This window comes from Callithrix jacchus, chromosome 15, assembly GCF_049354715.1.
Source record: "Callithrix jacchus isolate 240 chromosome 15, calJac240_pri, whole genome shotgun sequence".
Classification (NCBI taxonomy): domain Eukaryota; kingdom Metazoa; phylum Chordata; class Mammalia; order Primates; family Cebidae; genus Callithrix; species Callithrix jacchus.
This window is the reverse complement of record NC_133516.1, coordinates 53,486,805-53,509,814: the sequence shown is the minus strand read 5'-3', so window position 1 is coordinate 53,509,814 and position 23,010 is coordinate 53,486,805. Positions and strand designations below refer to the sequence as shown.

The window sequence follows — 23,010 nt, the reverse complement described above, 5'->3', positions numbered from 1 at the left end:
ATATTTTTAGTAGAGGTGGGGTTTCACTGTGTTGGCCAAGCTGGTCTCAAACTCCTGTCCTCAACTGACCACCTGCCTCAACCTCCCAAAGTACTGGGATTACAGGCATGAGCCACGGTGGCTGGCCAGAAATGCGTTTTTGATATTCAGGTTTGACTCCTAGGGAGCATTCACTGGTTCATAGTTCACGGACTGTAGTTCTTGCTGAGCTTTCCCCAACCCGGGCATGGGCCTTTGGCATCGCCTCCACCTCTGGGCTCCTGTGAGTTTTGTGTACATCTCCAGTCAGCAGCGGTTTAACAACTGTCCAGGAAGTACAACATACTCAGGGTCCTTGGGAACAATGTCTCAGGGGTCAGTGTCTGGTAAAGAGCATTGCTTTTATAGATTCCAGATCCTAGGGGGTCAGCTGTGATTAAGGTACTTTCTCCTCTCAGCAAGCTGCTTGTTTCTCACCAAGAACCAGAGGTGGGCTTTCAAGCATTATTTTGGGGGTGATATGTAACTTGAGCTGATATAATTGTACCCCAACATTTTTGAGCATGAACTGCTAATTCAATATAGGGAGAAAGAAAAGGTGGCAGGAATTGAGAGTCTTGAACTCCTAAGGTTTGATGGGACCAGGTCATTTTACCATCCCAGGCAATGGTGCTTGGTAAAGCCAGTTAAATTGCAGTGTATCTGGTGACTAAACCTGTAGTATGTTGCCATCTAGTGGAACATATAGCAAACTAAAGATTAATGCAGTCCGACCACAAAGTTCAGCTGAGCTGATTAAATCAGCTGGAGAAAAGAACTGCAAGTATTTTCTGAAGGCAAGTGTTTTGGTAACATGCAAATTCATATGAAATCAGAGTTGACTTTTCTTAAAGTAGGCAAATGGTCACTCTGTTTCTCAAGAGTGCTTGAATATTCACCACTAGATTGCCAACAACTTTTCAAACATGTCACTAGGTCAGGACACTGCATTTTTATTGTCATCTGTACAATAGGCAGTTTCTCATCTAAAGTCCTAGAGAAAATGCTTGGTTAGCACTAGGTTATTTTGGTATGTTTTAAAATGTGATCTTAAGGTGTCCATTCCCTTTCTTATTAATCCATACTTACTGGTTTTGTTGTTGTTGTTGTTGTTAAATTTCCAAGAATAAATATGCTGATTTTTAGGAGACACAAACATACGACTTCACAAAGTAGGAATTTCACATTTTACATTCTAACGAGCATCCCCAAAATGTCCAGTCCTGTGCTTTGAGACCTGATTTTTAGGAAGACCTGAAAGATTCTGCTGTGGGCTGTTTCGTGAGCACTGACTGTTTTGTTTGTGTCTTTGTCCTGCTCCTGCTTGCCTAGATCCCTCCCCGGTGCCACGGCAGCTGAGTGCGCATCCAATCTGAAGAAAATCTACACAGTACATACAGTACAGGTAAGATCAAGAGAGGGATGAACTGGATTAACATGGCACACGTCGGATACCTAATCACCCACCTTAAAATCTGTTGTGCTGGCAGCCACTGTCCAGGGTTCTGCTCTGGAGTTGGCGCTCAGGTCCAGGTTGGCACAACTGCCCTTAACCAAGTCCACCCCAGGGCCAGCTGAGCACACAATCAGGTGGCCTCCGCTTTTCTCTTGGCAACCTGTTGAACCTTTATTTACTACCCAAACCTTTCATAGACCTACATAAAAGGCAGACTGCCTTGTGGTTGAGTGCAGGTTTTTAAGACCTTTTTCTGTGTCCCTGTTCACACTCTAGCTCTGCCACTGCCTCTCTGTGCCTCTGTTCCCCATCAGTGAGAGGCAATGGTGCCTTCCCTGCAGGGTTATTAAAGATTCAGAGGTCACATAGGGAGTGCAGGATAGTGTGGAGCATGAAGGTGGAGAATCTCTGCTTGGTTTCCTACTTCACCTCCCAATTCCATCATTGTAAATTAGGCATGAAACCCCTTTCATTTCTATACAATTAGTATAATGGCAGCACCTACCTTCATGGGTTACTGTGAGGATTGAATAAGATTATGTTTATACCATACTTAGTGGAATACCTAATACATAGCAGATTCTCAATGAATGCAAGCTCTTAGTTTTATTAGTTCTTTCTCTATCCAACTCTGAGGGTGAACGTTGAAAAAACACAACTGGCCAGTGGCTTATGCCTGAAATCCTGGCACTTTGGGAGGCCAAAGCGGGAGGATTGCCTGAGCCTAGGATTTCCAGAACAGCCTGGGCAACATAGACCCCCATCCCTACAAACAATTTCTTTAAAAATTAACTGGGCCTGGTGGCACACACCTATGGTCCCAGCTACTTGGGAGGCTGAGGCATGGCAATCACTTGAGCCTAGGAGTTCAATGCTGAAATGAGCTGTATTCACACCACTGCATTTCAGCCTAGACAACAGAGCAAGACACTGTCTCAAAAAAGAAAAAACCTGATAGATTGAGTTGATCCCATTTCTCTTTTCTTCAAAAGCAGATTCTATCCATTTTCTCCTGTCTTCTAGTTTAATGTACTGCTGTGGATAGAGTAAGGCTTTTGAGGCTGCTTCAGAGTTGCATTGACCATATGTCCATGAATTTTCTAGAAGGGATGGGTTTTAAATAGCTTTCCTGTTGTATCCCTAAATCTTTTAATATCTTGGAAATTCCAATAGATCAGCATCTAGATTGTGTCTCTTAGGCAGCCTCTTACATGCAGAAGTAGCACAGAGATCAATTTTTTTTTTCAGGCTGTTGTCACAGTATCTGGTTGAAAAATTTGGCATGCATAGTTACAAAGTCCCAGGAATCTGATTGTAAGGTGCTGCGTGTGGCTACCAAGGGCAGTGAGCTGGCTGTGAAGACGCAGTCCTGACTGCGGGCCATTTCTGGTGTAGCTGGGGAAATGACATAAGTGTGTGGGAAGCAGAGCAGCAGTGCCGCTGTGAATAACCATGCAGTGCCAAGTACAAGCAGCACCACGAGGCAGCTCGAGGGCCACCATCCAGAGAAACCAACGTGCTCAGAGTCTGAGTTGCCTCCCTGAGCATCTCCTCTTCTGTGGATTTAGGGACTTCTGTTACCTCTTTCCAGCAGCCATTTTATAACCCTCAGAGCTCTTCATTTGAAGGTCTGTCCTCATGTAGAGGCTCCCAGAGTCTCATTAGACTTTTCCCAACCCACATGACATTGGACCATCAGGACTATGCAAGCGGTTCCAGGGCTGACACTAGTCGGATGAGGGGATTCGCTTGGTTTTTCTGACCCCATGAGATAACCCACGGCATTTGGTAGAGCCTCTGAATTTACAGCATTTTAGGGTCATCAGGGAGCAATTTAAAGCACCCAGGCAAGCACATATTAGGAAATACTTTCTTTGAAGCTGTACTTTATTGGGATATAATTTATATGCAGTAAATGCAGATTTCTTAAGTATAACTTTTGATGAGGGTATGCACACACAACCGTCACACATATCAAGATGAAAAACTTCCCCATACACCAAAAAGTCTCTTCATGCCCCTTCAACCTCCATCCCCCAAAGCAACCACTGTTCTCATTTCTACCACCATACATGCATTCTGTTACTGAACTTTATATTAATGGAATCATACACTACTATATTACTGTGTCTGGTCCCTTGCACTCAATGACTATTGAAGGATTGAATGAATGAATGAGACCGAGAGTGGTGGCATATGCCTGTAATCCCAGCACTTTGGGAGGATCATTTGAGGTCAGGAGTTCAAGACCAGCCTGAGCAACATGGTAAAACCAAGTCTCTACTAAAAATACAAAAATTAGCTGTATTAGAGTGGTGGCACGCACCCATAGTCCCACCTACTAGGGAGGTTGAGGCAGGAGAATCACTGTAACCCAGGAGGTGGAGGTTACAGTTAGCTGAGATTACGCCACTTAACTCCAGCCTGGGTGACAGAGCAAGACTCTGACACACACACACACACACACACACGCATCACACATGCACGCACTTCCAGAAAAAGAATGAATGAGAAGTTAATAAATCAACTACTTGGGGCTGGGCGCAGTGGCTCATGCCTGTAATCAGCACTTTGGGAGGCCGAGGCATGTGGATTACAAGATCAGGAGATTAAGACCATACTGGCCAACATGTTGGAACCCAGTCTCTGCTAAAAATACAAAAATTAGCTGGATGCAGTGGCACATGCCTGTAATCCCAGCTACTCAGGAGGCTGAGGCAGAAGAATTGCTTGAGCCTGGGAGGTAAAGATTGCAGTGAGCGGATATTGCACCACTGCACTTCCAGCCTGGCGACAGAGCAAGACTCTATAAATAAATAACCATGTTCCTGAGTCATAACAGACTGCTCCTGTAAGGATTCTGTAGGCCGCACATTCTCAGTGGGATCAAAGGGTGATTTTTGCATGGGGAATGGATCATTGAACAGATCTCATTCTTGCTATGTACAAAGCATAGATGTCCACACAGTTTATAAATATATATGGTTTCTCTGTGGTATTAAAATTTCATCATAGGTAATTAGGAAAAAGGGTTCTTTTAGGGGCTAAGAGGGCAACAGTGATAAAATGACTGATAAACACTACTCTAAGGATCAGGAAGCTCCTTTCTATCTCAGCTGTCTCTGCTCCCTCAGTTTCTCATCTGTAAAACTGATGTCGTAATAGTGCCTACTCCCTAAGGTTGAGTGGAAGTTAGATGAGCTGGTATATAGTTCTTAGCAGATGTGGCTAGCTTTTACTTAAGTGTTAGTGAATTCTGCCCCTCAGCTCCATCAGTTATCTGGCTAGGATGTGGGCTAGGGTCGTCACACTGCCTTGGTTCATGTCCCATAGGTGACAGTTACTAGCATGGACAAGTTACTTAACCTGTCTGAATCTCAGTTTACTCATATATAAGTTGGGAGTCATTGTGATGGTGATTTTATCATGCTGTTGTGAGAATGAAATGATGCAATGAGGTAAAGAGCCGCAGTAAGTACCCAATAATAATGGTAAGGTCATCTGCCGTCATTTATCTACTTCTCTTGAGACATCTTTTCATGCTTTCTTCAGCACTATTTTATATCAGAAAACTGTATACCACTGCTCCTGGATTATTTGTGTCAAGTGATTATACTCTGGATTGCACCACGGCTAACACCTCTTTGTATGTAAAGATATTTAACATATCAGTGACTTTGGAGATTTCAGCCTGTGAGTGTCCATAACATCTGATAAATTGTCCTTAGTATTTAAGAAATGACCAGGATACTGTCTTGCAAGTCATTTGATGATGTTTTTGTCCCACTGTCTTTTTATTTTATTCTAGGATTGTATATTGATTTTTTTTTTTTTTTTCCAGAAACAAGGTCTCACTCTGTCACTCAGGCAGGAGTGCAGTGGTGCAGTCATAGCTCACTGCAGCCTCAAACTCCTGGTCTTAAGAGATCCTTCCACCCCAGCCTCCTCCCAAGTATCTAGGACTACAGCCATGTGCCACCATACCCAGCTGAACTATTTTATTTTTTGTAGAGATAGGGTCTTGCTATGTTGCTCGGGCTAGTCTAGAATTTCCAGTCTCAGGCTGTGTTACCAACTTGACCTCCCAAAGTGCTGGGATTATAAGCATGAATCACTTTGGCCTGTATGTTGATTCATTTACTCTCACTCCATTATCTCTAAAAAAAAAACAAACAAACAAAAAAAAAAAACTGCTTCTCCAATCATATTTATGTTTTCCTCCCATATGTGTTTGGATGAAAACTAAAAATCATGTGATATTAATGATTGCCTTATATAAAGACATAAGTGTCTTTTTATACTTTGAGGCCCTTTTGCAAATCAAAGTAAACGGGTTTGGGAGAGGAATTGTTACCCCATCTATTAGCTGAGAAGACTGAGACTGGAGATAAGTGGCTCAAGCATTCAGTGGAAAGAGCTAATCATGCCTTGTCTCTAGGACTGGAACTCTCTCCACTTCCAGTCCAGTTCTCTTTCTTTTACTCCCCCTAATTGAGGTATGGAGGAGGCTCAGCCTTCTTTGGACCTGGAAACCTTCGACGTGGATACTTTCATCACACTCAACAGTAATTCTCTCTGCGTAGAGTTAAATTCATTTCTACTTTCCTGCCTTTCTTGAAAAATTATATTTTACCTCTACGTGTGTTTTCCAGGTGTTTATTTATTCTTTTACTCTTTTGTGAACCTGTCCAAATTTCCCACATTTCTCTTGTGGTTTTGCATCCTCAGCGGTTGCAGTGCAAGATAGAAAATGGCTTTTAGCTGGGTGCCTTAGCTCCTGCCTGTGATCCCAGCTACTCGGGACGCGGAGGCGGGAGGATTGCATGAGCCCAGGAGTTCGAGTTCAGCCTGGGCAGCATGGCAAGACCCACATCTCTGGGGGCTGGGGGGGAGGGACCAGAACACAGCTTTTGAACAAGCCCTATTTTACCTGTTAAAGAATGAAGAGCTACCTGCCAGATGTGATTTGCAAGAGAAATCTCCTTTGTCCATAGTTTCTTTTCTTTTTTTTTTTTTTTTTTTGTGACGCAGTTTTGCTCTTGTTACCCAGGCTGGAGTGCAATGGCGCGATCTCGGCTCACTGCAACCTCCGCCTCCTGGGTTCAGGCAATTCTCCTGCCTCAGCCTCCTGAGTAGCTGGGATGACAGGCGCGAGCCACCATGCCCAGCAATTTTTTTTGTATTTTTTGTAGAGACGAGGTTTCACCATGTTGACCAGGATGGTCTCGATCTGTTGACCTCGTGATCCACCCCCCTCAGCCTCCCAAAGTGCTGGGATTAAAGGCGTGAGCCACCACGCCCTGTCTGTCCATAGTTTCTTTCTGTCTGACCTGCTACAAGACTAAAAATTCCACCCCTGAAAACTCATTCCTGTACAGCACTCTGTCTCAAATCTGTTATTTGATGTATCACCTTCAAGATCTTGCCACGCTTGTCTCACTTATACTACATTCTACCCATTATTTCTTATAAATTGACTTTTTATTTAAATTTGCATGAAACAAACTTCTTATTTCCTCTATAAGTGGAAATTCAGCATCATTTATCATAAACAGAAAGTCTTCACAAAGAATATATATAACCTATTAAAATTAAGAAAGTGTTACCCCTGCACATGCCACATTTATCCCGTGTACTGTCAATGATATCAAGACTTCATTTCATATCAGCAGGTCAAGCTGCCTGACTGTGGTTGTGCAGTTATGGATCATTAAGTTAGGGCAGCAGATTGCTTTCCAAACCCTTGGGAAATGAGGGCTCTTCCTTCAGAAGAAGAGGTTTTATAGGTCATTATTGATCCTAGAGGATGATGGAAAGATTGATTCCAAGTACTTGCTGCCCAGGACACAACAGGACAGCCCATGGCGGCTGGTGTCCTGTAATAGAATGACCTGGAGTGAACCGCTTGGGTGAAGGGAAGGGCCTGAGAGGAGAGAGGAAGAAACCCAACACTGAAAAGAAAGAGAAAGAGAAAGGCCTGCAGCCAGGTCCCCCTCATAGTTCTGTCTAGCACAGACTTCACATCGAGTATAACAAGATTCGTTATCCATCATTTAGTTTATTCATTATATGCATAATAGGATCAGCATCTATAGCTACAACCCAGTTATACAGAAATGTAACTGAAGTTAAATTGTTTGTGTTCCTCCACATTCTCAGTGGAGGGCCATTGTGTGTGTGTATTGGGGTGGGGGCGAGATTGGACCTTGTCAATTAAAGGTAATTTAGTCACTTCATCTGTGAAACTGAGTCTCTTCCAATTTTAGTCTCTTTTGGGGAAAATGACCACCCTGTTTTCCTTCTCCACATGAGCAGGCATATGCAGAAATACCCCGGCCCCTCCAGACCTTGGGCCATGCCCACCACCTTTGGTCCTGTTGTAACCTCATGTCATGAAGACCCCCTACTGTACACACCCACATCCAGACCCCAGGCCCTACTCTCCATAGGCTTTCTAGCTATTTTAAGCTTCAGATTGGGAATTTAGGAAATGTTGGCTGCCTTCCCCCTACCCCACCAGAAGGAGGGAAACTTTATAAGGTTGTGTAGGCCCGCCCAGCAAGAATAATGCTCCTGCCTTCACAGCTGTTCTCAGACCTGGCTGCCATATTGCCCAACACTGTAGGAATGGGGGTCTTCTCTGGGAGTGTTGGAGCCTCATGGGCTGCACCAGGAAGCAGGTTCCACACTGTTTTGCTCTAGGGCTCCCCAAACTTTGGGTGGGGCTCTCTCCCATCCTTTCAGGGTTTTAACCCTACTCTCCTCTCACTTCACGCTTTTAACCCCTAAACTCAAGAGTTTGTTTCTTCATAACTGACTTTCTATGTGGTGGGAAATTACCCTCACATCCTGTCACATCTGTCTACTCTGTGATCACAACTCCACAGTTGGGCTCTCTCTTTAAGCCAAGCCCTTTTTGGAATTCAAAGGAAAACCCATTTCTCTCTTGAGTACCTGGCTCTTGTAAATCAGAAGGTCTTCACTTTCAGCTTTTGTGTCTGCTGTGAGTTAAAAACGTCCATTAAGCTCTTCAGTAGCCTACTCAGTTCAGACTCCATTGGACCTGTACATAAATACCACTGATTCAGTTGGTGGGAAGCCCCAGGCAACCAGTAATACCTAATGAGCAAAAATACTTGTTTTATTTTTTGAGAATACTCTCCTGCTACACATGCCACAACCTTGGAATACATCTTGGATTTTTTTTTTTTTTTTTGGAGGTGTATTTGCTGAGTGGTTTTGTTTTTTATTTGTTTTACAAAACAGACATATCACTTTGTTGTCTGTCAGCACATGGCATCTTTTCTTCTGAAGAATTTCCAAGTGCATTCTTTTTCTTCAGAACATTCCAGTAGGAAATTTGCCAGCTTTCCTGGTGATGAATGATTGTCTATTTGGCAGAAGACTGTCGGGGGGGCATAATTGCTCCAATCAGTACTAATAGATTGGGGATTTGTCAAGTGGTCAGCATATTAATGGGTCTAACCATACTTTGCTTCCTTCCTTAGGCCTAGCAAGTGCTTTCACTTTGCATTTCATCATTACATTTTCCATTGAAATAGCTGTATCCTTATACAGAGGAGGCAACTTGGGTTTTAAGGACTGCATGGCCTGTGAAGGTTGTCCTGAGAACCTAGGTCTTAAATCCAGCTATTAGACTCCACTGGACAGGTGTCTTCCCTGCCTCAGTTTCTCAAGGAGAGGTGCCAGATTGGTGCTCCAGAACATACCCACCAAGGAGTGGATTGCTGTGGTCCAAAGCTGATTCTCCTGCATTCAGCTCAGTTCCCCAAGGACTCATCCCAGTGCCCTGTTCACAGCTGAAGGTCACAGATGTTGACTGAATGAATGATGCTCAACTTTTATACCTTTTCTAGTCCTAGGGTGATTATTAAGGCTTTTTACAAAAGTATTTAACCATCATTAATAAACATTGTGCTTAGTTTTACTGCAATCTTCTATTTGCAGGCCTAACAATTAATTATAAGCCTAATGGCTTTTGAAATCTAGTTGTAAGGTTTTATATGTAGTAAAATTTAAGTGTTTCCATTTTCAAGATGTGTTCCAGAGAGTATAATCTTGAATCACCAGGCTTCCACTGTAACAGACCTTTTACTTTTGCAAGGGCAGAAGAGGTTTTTAGAAGCTGAGTAATGCTAGATTCCTTCCTGTAGGTATTTCACCAGCAGACATACTTCACAAATATTCTACACATTGGATGAGGTTTGCAACAGGGAAACAGACCATGGCACATGCTTTTTAAATAGGGTTTTTTAAAAATGGTGTGACTGGATATTTCACTCCTATTTTGTGCTCAGCACAAATGTACAAATACTTGCTTTAATGAATATGTTCAGTCTATCCCCGATCTTCTTGGGCTGTAATCTCTTCCTGTCAAATTTGCCAAACAGAATCAATCAGTTGTCTGTTTTTGTTTTCAAGAGAAGCTTCTAAAGCTCCAGTCCTTAGCATGATCCTTAGAGTGTTTTTCTGATCTTTGAAATGGAAGAAGTGTTTTGTTCTATTTTTTTCATTGTGCTTTAAATGCTATGTTAAAATGTCAAGATTTGGCCGAGCCCAGTGGCTCATGCCTGTAATCCCAGCACTTTGGGAGGTCAAGGCAGGCATATCACAAGGTCAGGAATTCGAGACCAGCCTGATCAATATGGTGAAACCCCATCTCTACTAAAAATACAAAAATTAGCCTGTGTGGTGGCACATGCCTATAATCCCAGCTACTCAGGAGGCTGAGGCAGGAGAATCGCTTGAATCTGAGAGGTGGAGGTTGCAGTGAGCCGAGATTGCACCACTGTTAGCCAGGGCAACAGAGCGAGACTCCATCTCAAAAAAAGAGAAACGTCAAGATTTAACAACTTTGACGGGGATATGATGGCAGGAATTTTGGTTTGTGATGTCTTTAAGGAGACTTGAAGTTTGCCAGCACCAAAGTCCTCTTAGTTTTACCTTAGGGAGGGGTTTTCATCTTAACTTCACTCCTGTGCCTAAATGCTACAGAGGTCATTGCCACGTCGTAAGCGGGTTCTTACACTGGAGTTGACCACCAGCCTCTCGGGAATTATGTGCATCTTAACTGGTAGGAAAACATCTTCAATAGGTGTCCCTCTTTCTGTGGCTTCGCCATCTGATTCCTGGCTGCTAAGATTGGAGAAAGATGTGCCAAAAAACATATGGTAATATCTTCAAAGAAAATAGCTGAGTGGTTAGGAACGGAGGTTTGGGAGTCAAATTGCCTGGGTTCAGATTCCAGCCCAGCCTACCCACCCTCACACCACAGACAGAAACTGAAATAGTGGAATAATATTATTGGCACAGATAGCAAAGCATTTGTAGGATAGGTACCGCCATAAAGGCAGATGCGTGTTTGAGGAACTACTGTTTTTACAGTAGCGCTCAGCTCCTCCCGACGCTAGCACCAGTTAGTAGAGGGCGCCAAGGTGAGTTCTCAATTAATACATCTATCATCCTATAGGTTTTTTGCCTTCAATTTGATCTTATAATTCATTATTGCCACCTTTGCAGTTAATTCAGCTTTATTATTTTTTAACACAAAACAGGCTTGAACATCTCAGCAGGATTATCGTTCAGCATAGATAAAATTCCATCCCACCCATGTGACTCAATTTGTGAGCCCCAGGATTGATTTTTCTAATTGCTCTTTTATTCATACTGATTTCCTCAGACCCACTGGGAGACATAGATGATCACCCTATGCTTACCTCACCACACAGAAAAATATTTCTTGTTTGCACAGTAATTCTGTGCATAGCATTCATAGCATAGTAATTCTATGACCTACTCCAAACAAGTGGGGAAGCATTTTCTTCTTCTTAGCCTCAGTCCTCATCCTAATCCTAATGGTCATACCAAACAGTGACTCTTGGGCAGGTTCGTCTTTGCCTGGTGTCCTTATCTTTAAAACAAGGCTAACAATCACACCTGCTCCTAAAACTGTCATTAGGATAAGTTGCATAAACGTGGAAATGTTTATAGAACAATGCCTGGCACAGAGGACAGTTCTAGACCACTTGTCTTTGCTGAGACTCTTCCTGTTTTATTACTATTACTTTATTATTTTTGTGTAATCTATTTCTGTTTACCAGTTACCCTGTCTTAGTTTAGGCTACTATAAGTGAATACCATAGACTGGGCAGTTTATGCAACAAACCCTTGCTTCTCACAGTTCTGGAGTCTGGAAGTCTGAGAACAGGGTGTGAGCATGGGCACATCCAGGTGAGGGCCTCTTCTGGTTTGTACATAGCCACCTTCTTGTATCTTCACGCGGCAGAGGGAGGGCTGGCTCTCTTCATCTTCTCATAAGAACACCAAGCTCATCATGGTGGTGCTTACCCTCATGACCTGATAACCTCCCAGAGGCCCCACCTGCTAACCCCATCCTATTGGTAGTTAGGGTTTCAGCGTATAAATTTGGGGAAGACACAGACATGCTGTCTGTCACACTGTGTATCTTGCGCAGCTTGTTGCTTCGACGCCTAAGCTGTTCCATGTTGCTTTAGCAGCAGGCGAGATAAGAGGGAAACAGAGTGTCTAAGGTGGTTTCTCTTTGCCATTTCCTTTACCCCTCAACCCCCAAGCCCCAGCATCACTGACTCCTTCCAGGCTTAGGGAGAAGACGGTCTATTGTAATGAAATAGTTACAAATATGTTCAGTACATATATTCAGTACTAAAGGCTTTAGTAGATACTATCTAGCTGTCAAAAATCGTTATTAAACTGCTTTCTAGTTTTATGTGTGGACATGTTGCATAGGAATGTTTGCTTAATAACCATAGCTTCCTGAAACATAGAACTTGGCACAGCATCAGCAAGGAACATGCTTTACTTGCTGTTGTTGTGTTTGTTTGTTTTTGAGGCAGGGTCTCACTCCTGTTATCCAGGTTGGAATGCAGTGGTGAAATCTTGGCTCACCTGCAGCCTTGATTCTTTCTCGCCACATTCTTTCTCGCCACATTGCCCAGGCTGGTCTTGAACTCCTGGTCTCAAGCGATCTGCTTGCCTCAGCCTCCCAAAGTGCCGGGATTACAGGCATGAGCCACCAAGTCCAGTTTAATGTCGTATACATTTTCTAACAGAGAATTAGAAGGGATACTGAGAAAAATCTATTTTGAATGGATACAACAATGAGAATAAAAATGTTTCTTCAATGCATTAATTTTATAAGCTAGCAGCATAATAAATCAACACTGGGTATATTATACAAAGTGTTTGTTTTTCTTTTAAAGATATTCTGGAGTGTATACAATAATATCCCTCCTGTGACTAGCCTGCCTCTGAGATGTAGTTATCATTTAATGAGAGGAGAGAGACGACCACTCTGGTAAGCGTCTATTGTGTAATTTAAGGTCAAGGTGGGAGGGAAATGTTTGTGAACCTCATAAAAGATCATATCACCTGAGACATGTGTCTCACATGGACCACATAGAAAGTCTGTGATACCAATCATGGCCCAGGGTTGGGGGGTAGGTGTCCTACTTTTTTAATAGCTTGATATAGTGATGAAGATGGACAGTAGGTTAGTTTGCCCAGTCTAGAGTTCCAATTAGTAATAAATCCTTACGTCATTCAGTCTTTCTGAATTATTTACTCGTTAATAAAATGGAAATGTGTCTCATCTTGATTAGTAGCAAATGACAGAAACCTAATTTGTTTTTCTGTTTTTTGTTTGGTTGATTGGTTTGCCTTATTTTTTCTTTGTTTCGAGGCAGGGTCTCACTCTGTCACCCAGGCTGGAGTGCAGTGGCACCATCACAGCTCACCACAGCCTTGACCTGCCAGGCTGAGGTGAACCTCCCACCTCAGCCTCCCAAGTAGCTGATACTATACATGCATGCCACCACTCCCAGCTAATTTTTTATTTTTAGTAGAGATGGGGTTTCACCCTGTTGCCTAGGTTTGTCTTGAACTCCTGGGCTCAAGTGATCTGCCTGCCTCAGCCTCCCAAAGTACTGGGATTATATGTATGAGCCACCACGCCCTGCCACCAGAAACCTAATTTGAGCCAAAAAAAAAAAAAAGGAATATGTTTTTAACTTGTGACTGGGAAGTTCACTGGTAGGGCCAGTTTCTGACAGATCCAGCTCCAGTTTTATCAGGAATCTGATGCTTCCCACCAGAATTATTTTGCTTTATCCTACATTGATTTAATTTTTGGTTTAATTATCTACCATCTGAGGTGGCAAAGTGGCCTTCATATGCTCCAGTCTTACGTCCTGCAATTTTACCAATGTCGGCACTCAGCAGCTGGGATAAAATCCCAGGCTGGCTCTCATTGTCCCACTTTGGGTCTCTTTTCCATTTCTGGCCAATCACAAGGACTAGGAAGAGGCAGTACTCTCATAGGCTAGCCTGTGTCACAAGCCCATCTTTGAAGCCAGGATGTGGAATCAACCCTGCCTGAGTGGATCTCACAGAAGAGTAGGGGGCAGGTGGCTCTTTAGAGGGAAACTGGGATGTGCTTACCAGAAAGGGAGCAGATGTCCCTTACAGGGACTACCATGAGGCCTTGATACATGGTTGATAGGAGAATCACATGAGACAGTGTTGTGACTGTGATATTGACGTCTAAGGGCCTTCACATGTATGAAGCAGCCGTATTCATTGTCAATCCCAAAGTCGAGGGAGGCTCTCTGCACCAACCCTTTGAGGATGAGGATCTCAAGTCCCATTGCCCTCCCTGCCCATGTAGACACTGAATGCCACTTTCTGCCCTTTCTTTCCCTAGGTCCTTCCTTTTCTTTCATCTGCTTCTGTTTCCCACAAAAGGACTGGGGGAGAGTTTATTTTAAAATGTCTAATCTTACCCCAGTTAAAATGGCTTTTATCCAAAAGACTGGTAGTAGTGAATGCTGGTGAGGGTGTGGAGAAAGGGGAGCCCTCGTACACTGTTGGTGGAAATGTAAATTAGCACAGCCAACTATGGAGAGCAGTTCCTCAGAAGACTAAAAGAACTGTCACATGACCCAGCAGTCCCACTGCTGGGTATGTACCCAAAAGAAAGGAAAATCAGTATGTCGAAGAGATATCTACACTCCCATGTTTATTGCAGTACCATTCACAAGAGCCAAGATACGGAATCAACCTAAGTGTCCATCAGCAGATGAATGAATAAAGACTGTGTGGTACATGTATAGCATGGAATACTATTCAGCCATCAAAAATATGAAATTCTGCCATTTGCAACAACATGATGGAATTGGAGAACATTATATTTAGTGAGAGAAACCAGGCATGAAAAGACAAATATCTCATGTTCTCATTCATATGTAGGAGCTAAGAGAAAAAGAAAACACCTTAATTGACAGAGAAAGATAGTAGAATGATAATTACCAGAGGCTGGAAGTTGCAGGTGATGGGGTGTGATAAAGAGGGGATGATTAATGGGTATAAAAATACAGTTAGAATGAATGAGATCTTGGAGCATAGTAGGGTAAGTATACTTAACAATATTCATTATAGATTTCAAAATAACTGAAAGAGTGGAATTGGACTGTTCCTAACATAAGGAAATGATAAAGGATTGAGGTGATGGATAGATAAATACCCTGATTCAGTCATTACACACACATTGTATGCGTGTATCAGAATATCACATGTAGGCCAGATGTTGTGGCTTAGCCCTGTAATCCCAGCATTTTGGGAAGTCAAGGTGGGAGGATTGCTTGAGGTCAGACATTCAAGACAAGTCTGAGCAGCAAAGTGAGAGAGACCTCATCTCTAAAAAAAGTTTTTTTAATTAGCCAGGTGTGATGGCACGTGCCAATCCCAGCTACTTGGGAGGCTGAGGTGGGAGGATTGCTTGAGCCCAGGAGTTCAAGGCTACAGGCAGCTATGATCATGCTGCTGCACTCCAGCCTGGGTGACAGAATAAGACCTACTATTTAAAAAAAAAATTCAGATATACCCCTTAAATATGTACAACTATTATGTATTCACAATAAAAAAATTAAAATTAAAAAGAAGAAAAATGCCCAGTTATTTTTGTTTTAAGGTCATCGGTTGTTAAACTAAATATATGTAGAGATATTTAAATGTATGTAGAATCACTTAGTCCTGAGTCTAACTTTAAACATTGGTCTTTGGCCCAGGGAAGAGGAGAGTAATGCAAAGGGCGGCGTATGGAAGATGAAAGTCCCCAAGGACAGCACGGTAGGTTCTTTCTGATCCTTGTCTAGAACCAGCGAGGCTTGGGGTTGTTGACTGCTTGTCATCAGCATTCTGTGCTTTGCAGACAGCCTATTTACTTCGCAGTCCCCAAATAGGCTGAGGGTGAGAAATTCTGTTCTGACCTCGATGATTTTCTGCCTTACACTGTCACCTTGAAAGTATATAATTGTGCTTCTCCATAGACGTGGTGTAGTATGTGACTCTATGATGCGGTCTGCAGGAGTAAATGCCTGTGAACTTCACAGAAAAGCTGGGTGAATGTCTTTATGGGAAATTGGTTTTACGAAATCCGAAGCAGGATCTTTCCTTCCAAAGGCTCATCGCTCCTCTACAGGAGGAGCAAAAGCAGTTCTGAGAATGATCATGGTGCAGAGAATGGGGAGGCTTGGCATTTCACCATCCTTTGGGGTTTCATGAGAGACTCTGCTCCATCTCCCTCTGGGGCTGATGAGAACCTGGAGGGTGTGATGACCTGGTGGGATACTGGTTTGTAGTGGTCAAGTCTCAGAAACCCAGATTTCCCAGAGTGAGCTCTAATTCATCATATTGACTGGAAATGAATGTGAACACTAAAATCAGGTATCTTAAGCCCTGGAAAACCAAAAAGCTTCTTTGGAAATGGACAAAGGGGAAATGCTGCCCAGTTTCACCTTTTCTTGGTTTCTTTCATGTGGATAACCTCAAAGAACTGTAATGTCTCCAGGGACCCATATGCTTGAGCTGGAGTCATTTTCCTATAAGTACTTACCTAAAGATATGACCAGATTTATTTGTCAAAGGTGCAAACTATTAGTCAAGATGTGAAGCTCCAAGGTTTTACTGTTATTTGGCCTACATAATAAAAAATATCAGGGGAGCAGAGAATATAAGAGAATGAGAGAATATAAGGTGTTCTTAAAATTTCATTATGAACACTTTTTGCCTTTCCGTGTTCTTTATTTATTCACACTAGACTTTGAACTCTAGCAGAAGTAATCATGATGTCAGCATTCCTTGAAAAGCAGCTGAAAGGCACTTTTGTCCTCTCTCTCCTTGTTAGCTCACTTGGCTGCACTGAGTCACAAATAATAATGCTTTCATATACGTGCAAGTGCCCTCATGCCAGGCAGTTTAGCCTACTTTTTATCATCAACCAGTGGGAGTCTTGTGGGCCAAACTTGTCTGAATTCAAAGCAGAAGGGTGAAGTCTCCTTTCCCCTAATGGCCTCTCCCAACTCTCAATTTCATCATTAACAGCTTAAAGGACTGTAGCTGGACAGTTAGAAAACGGAAGCAATGCTTCCTAGGTGGGAGACTAGAAGGGACGGGCTAGGAAAGAGAAAAGAAAAGGATGAAAGGTCACTTTCACTTCTCTTGCTAACTACTATGGTCTTGGTTAAAGATTCAGCAAGACTTTAAGCTTGTCAGGATATAATAATAAACACTATTATTATAGTTAATATGCATTGAGCACTTGGAATACAGCAAACACGCAGCTGTTTATGGCATGGATCTTAAATGTTAAGGCCTTTTATTGCAGTCATTGTACTAAGCCCTTTGAGCACACTTGTTGACTAATTTTATACCCAGAGCAGCCCTGGAAGGTCAGTCCTATTATTATTTTCCTGTTCACCTAAAGAAACTAATGGTCAGAGAGGTCGTTAACCCACCTGGTTTTCAGATAGCAAGTAGCCTCTCTGGATTTAAACCCAGTTTGGGGGCAATTTGGAGCCTGTGAACCACAGGAAGGAGGATAAATGGGACCAAGAACTTTTCAAAGGAAATAATGTGAGTGGAAATAATGTGGCTATCTGTTGGATGGCACTAGCAGATCACGAGGAGAAAGAAACTCCAATGTTTCTCATTGGTAGGAGGCAGACCAGAGCGCGCACTGAACCTTCCAGGGAAATTACATACATTCTTACATACAGTTCTGTTGCCTCCCGTAGACAGTCTGCCTCAAGTGAATGGAATTTCCCAAGACTCTAGTATTTCATAAACAAGAAATATCCTTAAGAGTTCTTTACTTGTGTAACCTTTGAAGTACCTCATAAATTGTAAAAAAAAAAAAAGGATTTTCAAGAGAAAAATTTTACTAATAGCATCCACATATAATCAGCTTCTATGTTTTGAATCAGTGAGAGGTAAAGAAATTGGACACTTTTAAGTCATTGCAATACATTTTCCCTAGAAATTCTTCTGAATTTCAACAGGGGTTTCACTAGCGATTAGCTTTTGCCAGACTTTGGCTTACTTATATCTGTAAAGTTACTTGTAAACCAGTGAAAAAGATACCACTATAATAAATGTTTGCACCTAGGATTTGGAGGTGTCTGTGGACTTTAAATATAGGCACAGAAAGTACATACGAAGTTGAAGAAAACATAACTTGTTTAGCTCCTGAGGACAATTATCTAAAAATATGTGTGTTTTGTTTGTTTTGTTTTTTATTCTTTTCCCACATCAGTCCACAGTTTGGAAAGAGTTGCTGCTGGCAACCATCGGGGAACAGTTCACAGACTGTGCCGCAGCAGGTAAAGCAGCCCACGGCTTTGGCCGGCCCTGCTTCGTGTGCTCCTGGCTTGTGCTTGTTTCTTGCATAAGTTTGTGGTCATGTGTTTGACGCTTTACATGTTTTGAAGTTGTTTATTTTGGAACTACAAAGTTACTCAATTTTTCTTTCATGTGATTGTGGTGTTTAGTGTTAGATATGTATGCCTATGTCCATATGTATATTTACATATGTGCAATTATATTTATACATGTATGTATATATTCACGTATATTTTTCCCTCCTAGCTCAACTTAATAGTATCTGTAATCATCTGTCCAAAATAAATAGGCAGAAAAGAAAAATCTGACATTAGCTGGACTCTTAACACAAAGTAGATTCCCTTTATCTGTTCCAGTTCTTCCAGAAGGGGAAAATGTTGGTGTCTAGTGAAGTTTGTAGGTGGTCAAGCACAATCCTCTCTGTCCTTCTCAATCCCAACCCCTTCCTCTTGTTCTCTCTGTCCCCTGCTCAAAGAGGACTAGAGTGGTTGGTGGGGACTGCTCACCATTATTACGCACAATTTCACGGTGGAGGATAGGACAGAAGTTCTTCATGGCTTTTTTTTGGAGACCATTTTCAAATACCCAGCGTATTTTTAAGTGTTTTGTGTTTATGATGAACCCACTCGAAGAGCAGAATTTAATTGCTTGTTTAAAGTTTTGTTTTCTTTTTGGGTAGTTCCTTCTGAATGCTCCTGAAGTAACATTTAGAACACTATTTTTCCTCCCCAACTTCCACTTAAGTTTTTCTTTTTAGCTAATGACAATGATCAGTTGTCCCTCGGATGTCTTAGATGGGGCTATGTTTGAGAGCCCTGTAGGTCTTGCCAGTCCTGGGGCACAGTTCAGATTCATCTCACAAGGAGTTCCAATCAGTCCACTTTTGTTTTGCTTACTTGTTATACTACTTTTTATTCACTCAAGACAAAACCTGGGCTGGGCTTGGTAGCTCATGACTGTAATCCCAGCACTTTGGGAGGCCAAGATGGGAGGATCACTTGAGGCCAGAAATTCGAAACTACCCTAAGTAACAGAGAGAGACCCTTGTCTCTACAAAATGTGCAAAAATTAGCTGGGCACAGTGGCATCCACCCATAGCCCCAGCACCTTGGAAGGCTGTAGTGAGAGGATCACTTGAGCCCAGGAGGTAGAGGCTGTAGTGAGCTATGATCACACTACTGTACTGCAGCTTCGGTGACAGAGCTAGACCCTGATTTAAAAAAAAAAGACCTGGATTAAGATAAAATTGTCTGTAAGTACAGATTCCTTCTGTTTTAATAGGGAGTATTTAGCAACTTGATAATATACAGCCAAAAATGTATCCCGTGTATAATTATAAACACATAAATCCCTGAGAGAGGAGGTTTTCTGCATCAATTATTCCTGTTTCCAGAACCAGGGAAAAATAGTCTAAGATAGTAGTGAATAGCCAGTATTGAGTAGAGAAGACCAGTTGTTTTGTGGTTGACTTGGGACATGAGAGCACCGTTAGCTATTAACCATTAGCTCTTCTGTTAACTAGCTCTGCCACTTTAAGCAAGTCAGCTAATCTCTCTGGGCCTCACTCCCCTCATCTTTAAGCAGTGGCTCCTCCCAGCTCTAATGTCTTATGTTGCCAGTACCCTAAAATAATCAAGGTTTTGCTGGTTGATTCTCCTTATGAATATTACATGTTTGCTGATAGATCTGCCTTTGGATAAGAGTTGCAGCCTTTTTTTTTAACTGAGCCATTTGTGAAAGTGCTGTGCTAGTAACTATGTCTGGTTACCGAGAGCCAAACCAAACTGAAATATTGACAGTTAAGTGTGTTCAGCATCCATCAGTTCTATCCCGCTTTGACCAATAGGGTAGAAATAGGTAACGCCAAAAGACTGGAAACATGAACATTTCCCCAAAAGGGTGATCTCGTGACTTCACAGCCACTCTTGAAAGTGGTAAACTGCAAAGCTTCCCTTCTTATTTGATGATTTTTATTTTCATATAAAATATAACATTGAGCTCTGGCAAGACTATTTTTAAAATGTAAATTACAAAGTAAGGAATCTGTACCTAATAATATTTTCTTGATGGGATAAAAAGTTTCTGTGAATGGCCGTGATAAGGTACTATCTTTTTTGACTCTTTTGTTTAAATGTAGCAGATACACAGAAAAATACACACGTTGTATGTGTATAGTTTGATAAATAATCACAACGTAAGCATATAACTTTAGCATCTAGATGTACAAGCAGGACATTACCAGCCCCCCAGCAATCTCCTCTGCTGTCTTTCCTTCCTTCAAAGGTAGCCTCCAGTCTAACTTCTAATATCAGAGGCTAATTTGACCTGTTTTGAGTATTTATATAAATTGACTTATTTAATGTCAAGTCATACACATTTAGCCAGGATCAAATTCATTTTAAAAAAGAAAAGAAGACAGAGGAGGAGAAGGAGAAGGGAAGAATGGAGAAATTACTGCACTAAATTGGATATGTTTTTATTTAAATTATATCCTAATACTAAAATGTTTGAACTTCCAGAAGACAACTAGAAAAACTGATGGCATGAATATTTAGATTTATAGAGGCCAGCAAATTAGGCAGAGTATACTAACTAAAGCAAACTTTTCTTATATTGATAATGCTTATCTCTCACATATTACTTATTGTTGCTGCTTATGAAAGTCCATAGAGTTGACTCTATTTCATTACCATGTCATGAAAAAGGAAAACCAGGAATCAAAAGTTTGTGTTCTTTTCATTTTGCTGCAAATTAGTGTTAACAAAGTGACTGCAAGGGAGAATAAAACAGTATAACACCTTACTATCCATCTGCCATTCTCCACTATGTACAAGCCAGCCCTAATCTGGAATTTTGTTTTTTAAAAAAAGGCCCACCTTAATCAATGTAGATAAATGCCTTAACATTCATTCATTGAAGGACGATCCTAGAATAGCAGAGCTGTACTCAGAGAAGACTACTCTCACTCTGTACACAGTACTAACAGATGGTCATTGGGTCTCTAGCTCACAGTGTAATGCCCAACACCAGAAAAGGGATTTCTAGAGGGAGGCATCAGAGAGAGCAGGAAGAATTCACAGGAAAGGAGCAGACAAGTAAACCACAGAAAGCAGCTGAGCAGCTGAGAATGGACAATCTGGGTCCAGTTAGTGCCGGGGCATGTAGTGCTGACCACTCCAGGGTCCCTGAAAGCTTGGCAGGAAGCCAGGAGAAATTCTTGCTGTCTTTAACAGAGACAGCAAGGCATCAAGGAAAAGTTCATTTCAGTTCACTTGGCTTTCAGAGGGCAGGGAATTATGCAACCCATTTTAGAAAAAGTCTCGTCAAAACAGAGTAAGAAATAGTCACAACGCTTTGGTAATGTTAAAAAGGGTAAATTACTTATCTGGAAAATGCATTTGGCTGGAACACTTTATGTAATTCCCTGGATAAATGTGATATGACTGCTATAGCTTTTGTTCACTAACTTGCTTTCTTCCAATGATTCCCCATAGAAACAGTTATTTCTTACCAGTTGTCTTGTGCCACCTTCTTTTTTCCATCTTATCCTTAACTTTCAGATAAACTGACTAGGTTCTTAGAAACAGCCAGACTGGCTTGAACGTATCTCTCATTTATTTTTTCCTGTCTTCTCCTCAGATGACGAAGTAATAGGAGTTAGTGTCAGTGTTCGGGATCGAGAAGACGTCGTCCAAGTCTGGAATGTAAATGCCTCTTTAGTGGGTGAAGCGACTGTTTTAGAAAAGATCTATGAACTTCTGCCCCACATAACTTTTAAAGCAGTATTTTATAAACGTAAGTGCTTCATTTCCAGTTACTACTCTATCTAGCTTACTCTATCATACTTTTAACGATAGAAACCGTTTTGCAAATGCGGTGAAGGCAGACTCATTTGAAATTTGATAATTCAGAAAAGAATTCAGTAAACTACATTTAAGTGTTTTTAAAAAAAAAGCTTAGTCTCAGAAATTAAAATGAGATTTTATTCTTGCCTACCTATGTGGATCAGAAAAGAAAATAACAAATATTGTATTTGTTATTTCAAAAATTTGTACCCGAACTGAAATTTGTGATTCTCAAAAAAGAAAATTACATTGTGTTGGAAACAACAATAACAAAAATGTCATTATACAAACTGGCAGGTAGATATTCAATCATCCCGTCATAAACAGGAATTTATAATGTATAACATCTGTATTTGCAGAAGAAATACATTCTGAGCACAGGCATGATTGAATGTTCTACTGAAATGCTAATACTTCCTCATTATGAATGACTGTGACACAGAACTGAGAGAGAATTCACGCCTAGTGGTGAAATGTTAACAGTATGAATAGGTGTGTGGACTCATTGTTTCCATCATGATTCATGTTCATTGCTTTTGTGTGCTCTTTTGAAAAAGTCTTCTTTTTCATAATGAAAACAGCTTAGTGCTATTAAACCAATGTTTGGTAGACCAAACTGCAGGTTACACATTTAACGATGAGTTAGAGAAAAGGATGACAGCCCTATACATGTATGGTAAATTTCCTATATCAAAACTGTTCTTAGAGTCAATAACCCATTTTTTGAACTGCTGTATTTCATTGACTCTACGATGCTCTTGAAGATAAGATGCTCCATTACTTTAGTATTACTAAAAAAGAAAAATAAAAGGTTCTCAATTAAACTGTAACACATTATCGGTACCAGAGGTCTTCAAATATATATGTGTGGTAGTGGTGAGGAGTGCATCTTACAATTGCTAAAATATGTTTCATCATTGCTTCACTTTGTCTAACTCTTTGCCAAAAACGGATAAA

The 23,010-nt window shown here is 41.5% G+C and overlaps 1 protein-coding gene across 2 annotated transcripts in view; it reads left to right on the top strand.

Annotated features, from left to right (window-relative positions):
* Window positions 1-23,010, top strand: part of EIF4E3 (eukaryotic translation initiation factor 4E family member 3) — a 73,924-nt gene that overhangs the window by 42,771 nt on the left and 8,143 nt on the right. For both annotated transcript variants that reach the window (XM_035274652.3, XM_035274651.3), the window contains 5 exons: window positions 1,351-1,423; window positions 12,736-12,830; window positions 15,598-15,658; window positions 18,123-18,189; window positions 21,848-22,003. In XM_035274652.3, coding sequence (XP_035130543.1) covers window positions 1,351-1,423; window positions 12,736-12,830; window positions 15,598-15,658; window positions 18,123-18,189; window positions 21,848-22,003 — 452 coding nt within the window. The remainder of the gene's footprint in view (window positions 1-1,350; window positions 1,424-12,735; window positions 12,831-15,597; window positions 15,659-18,122; window positions 18,190-21,847; window positions 22,004-23,010) is intronic.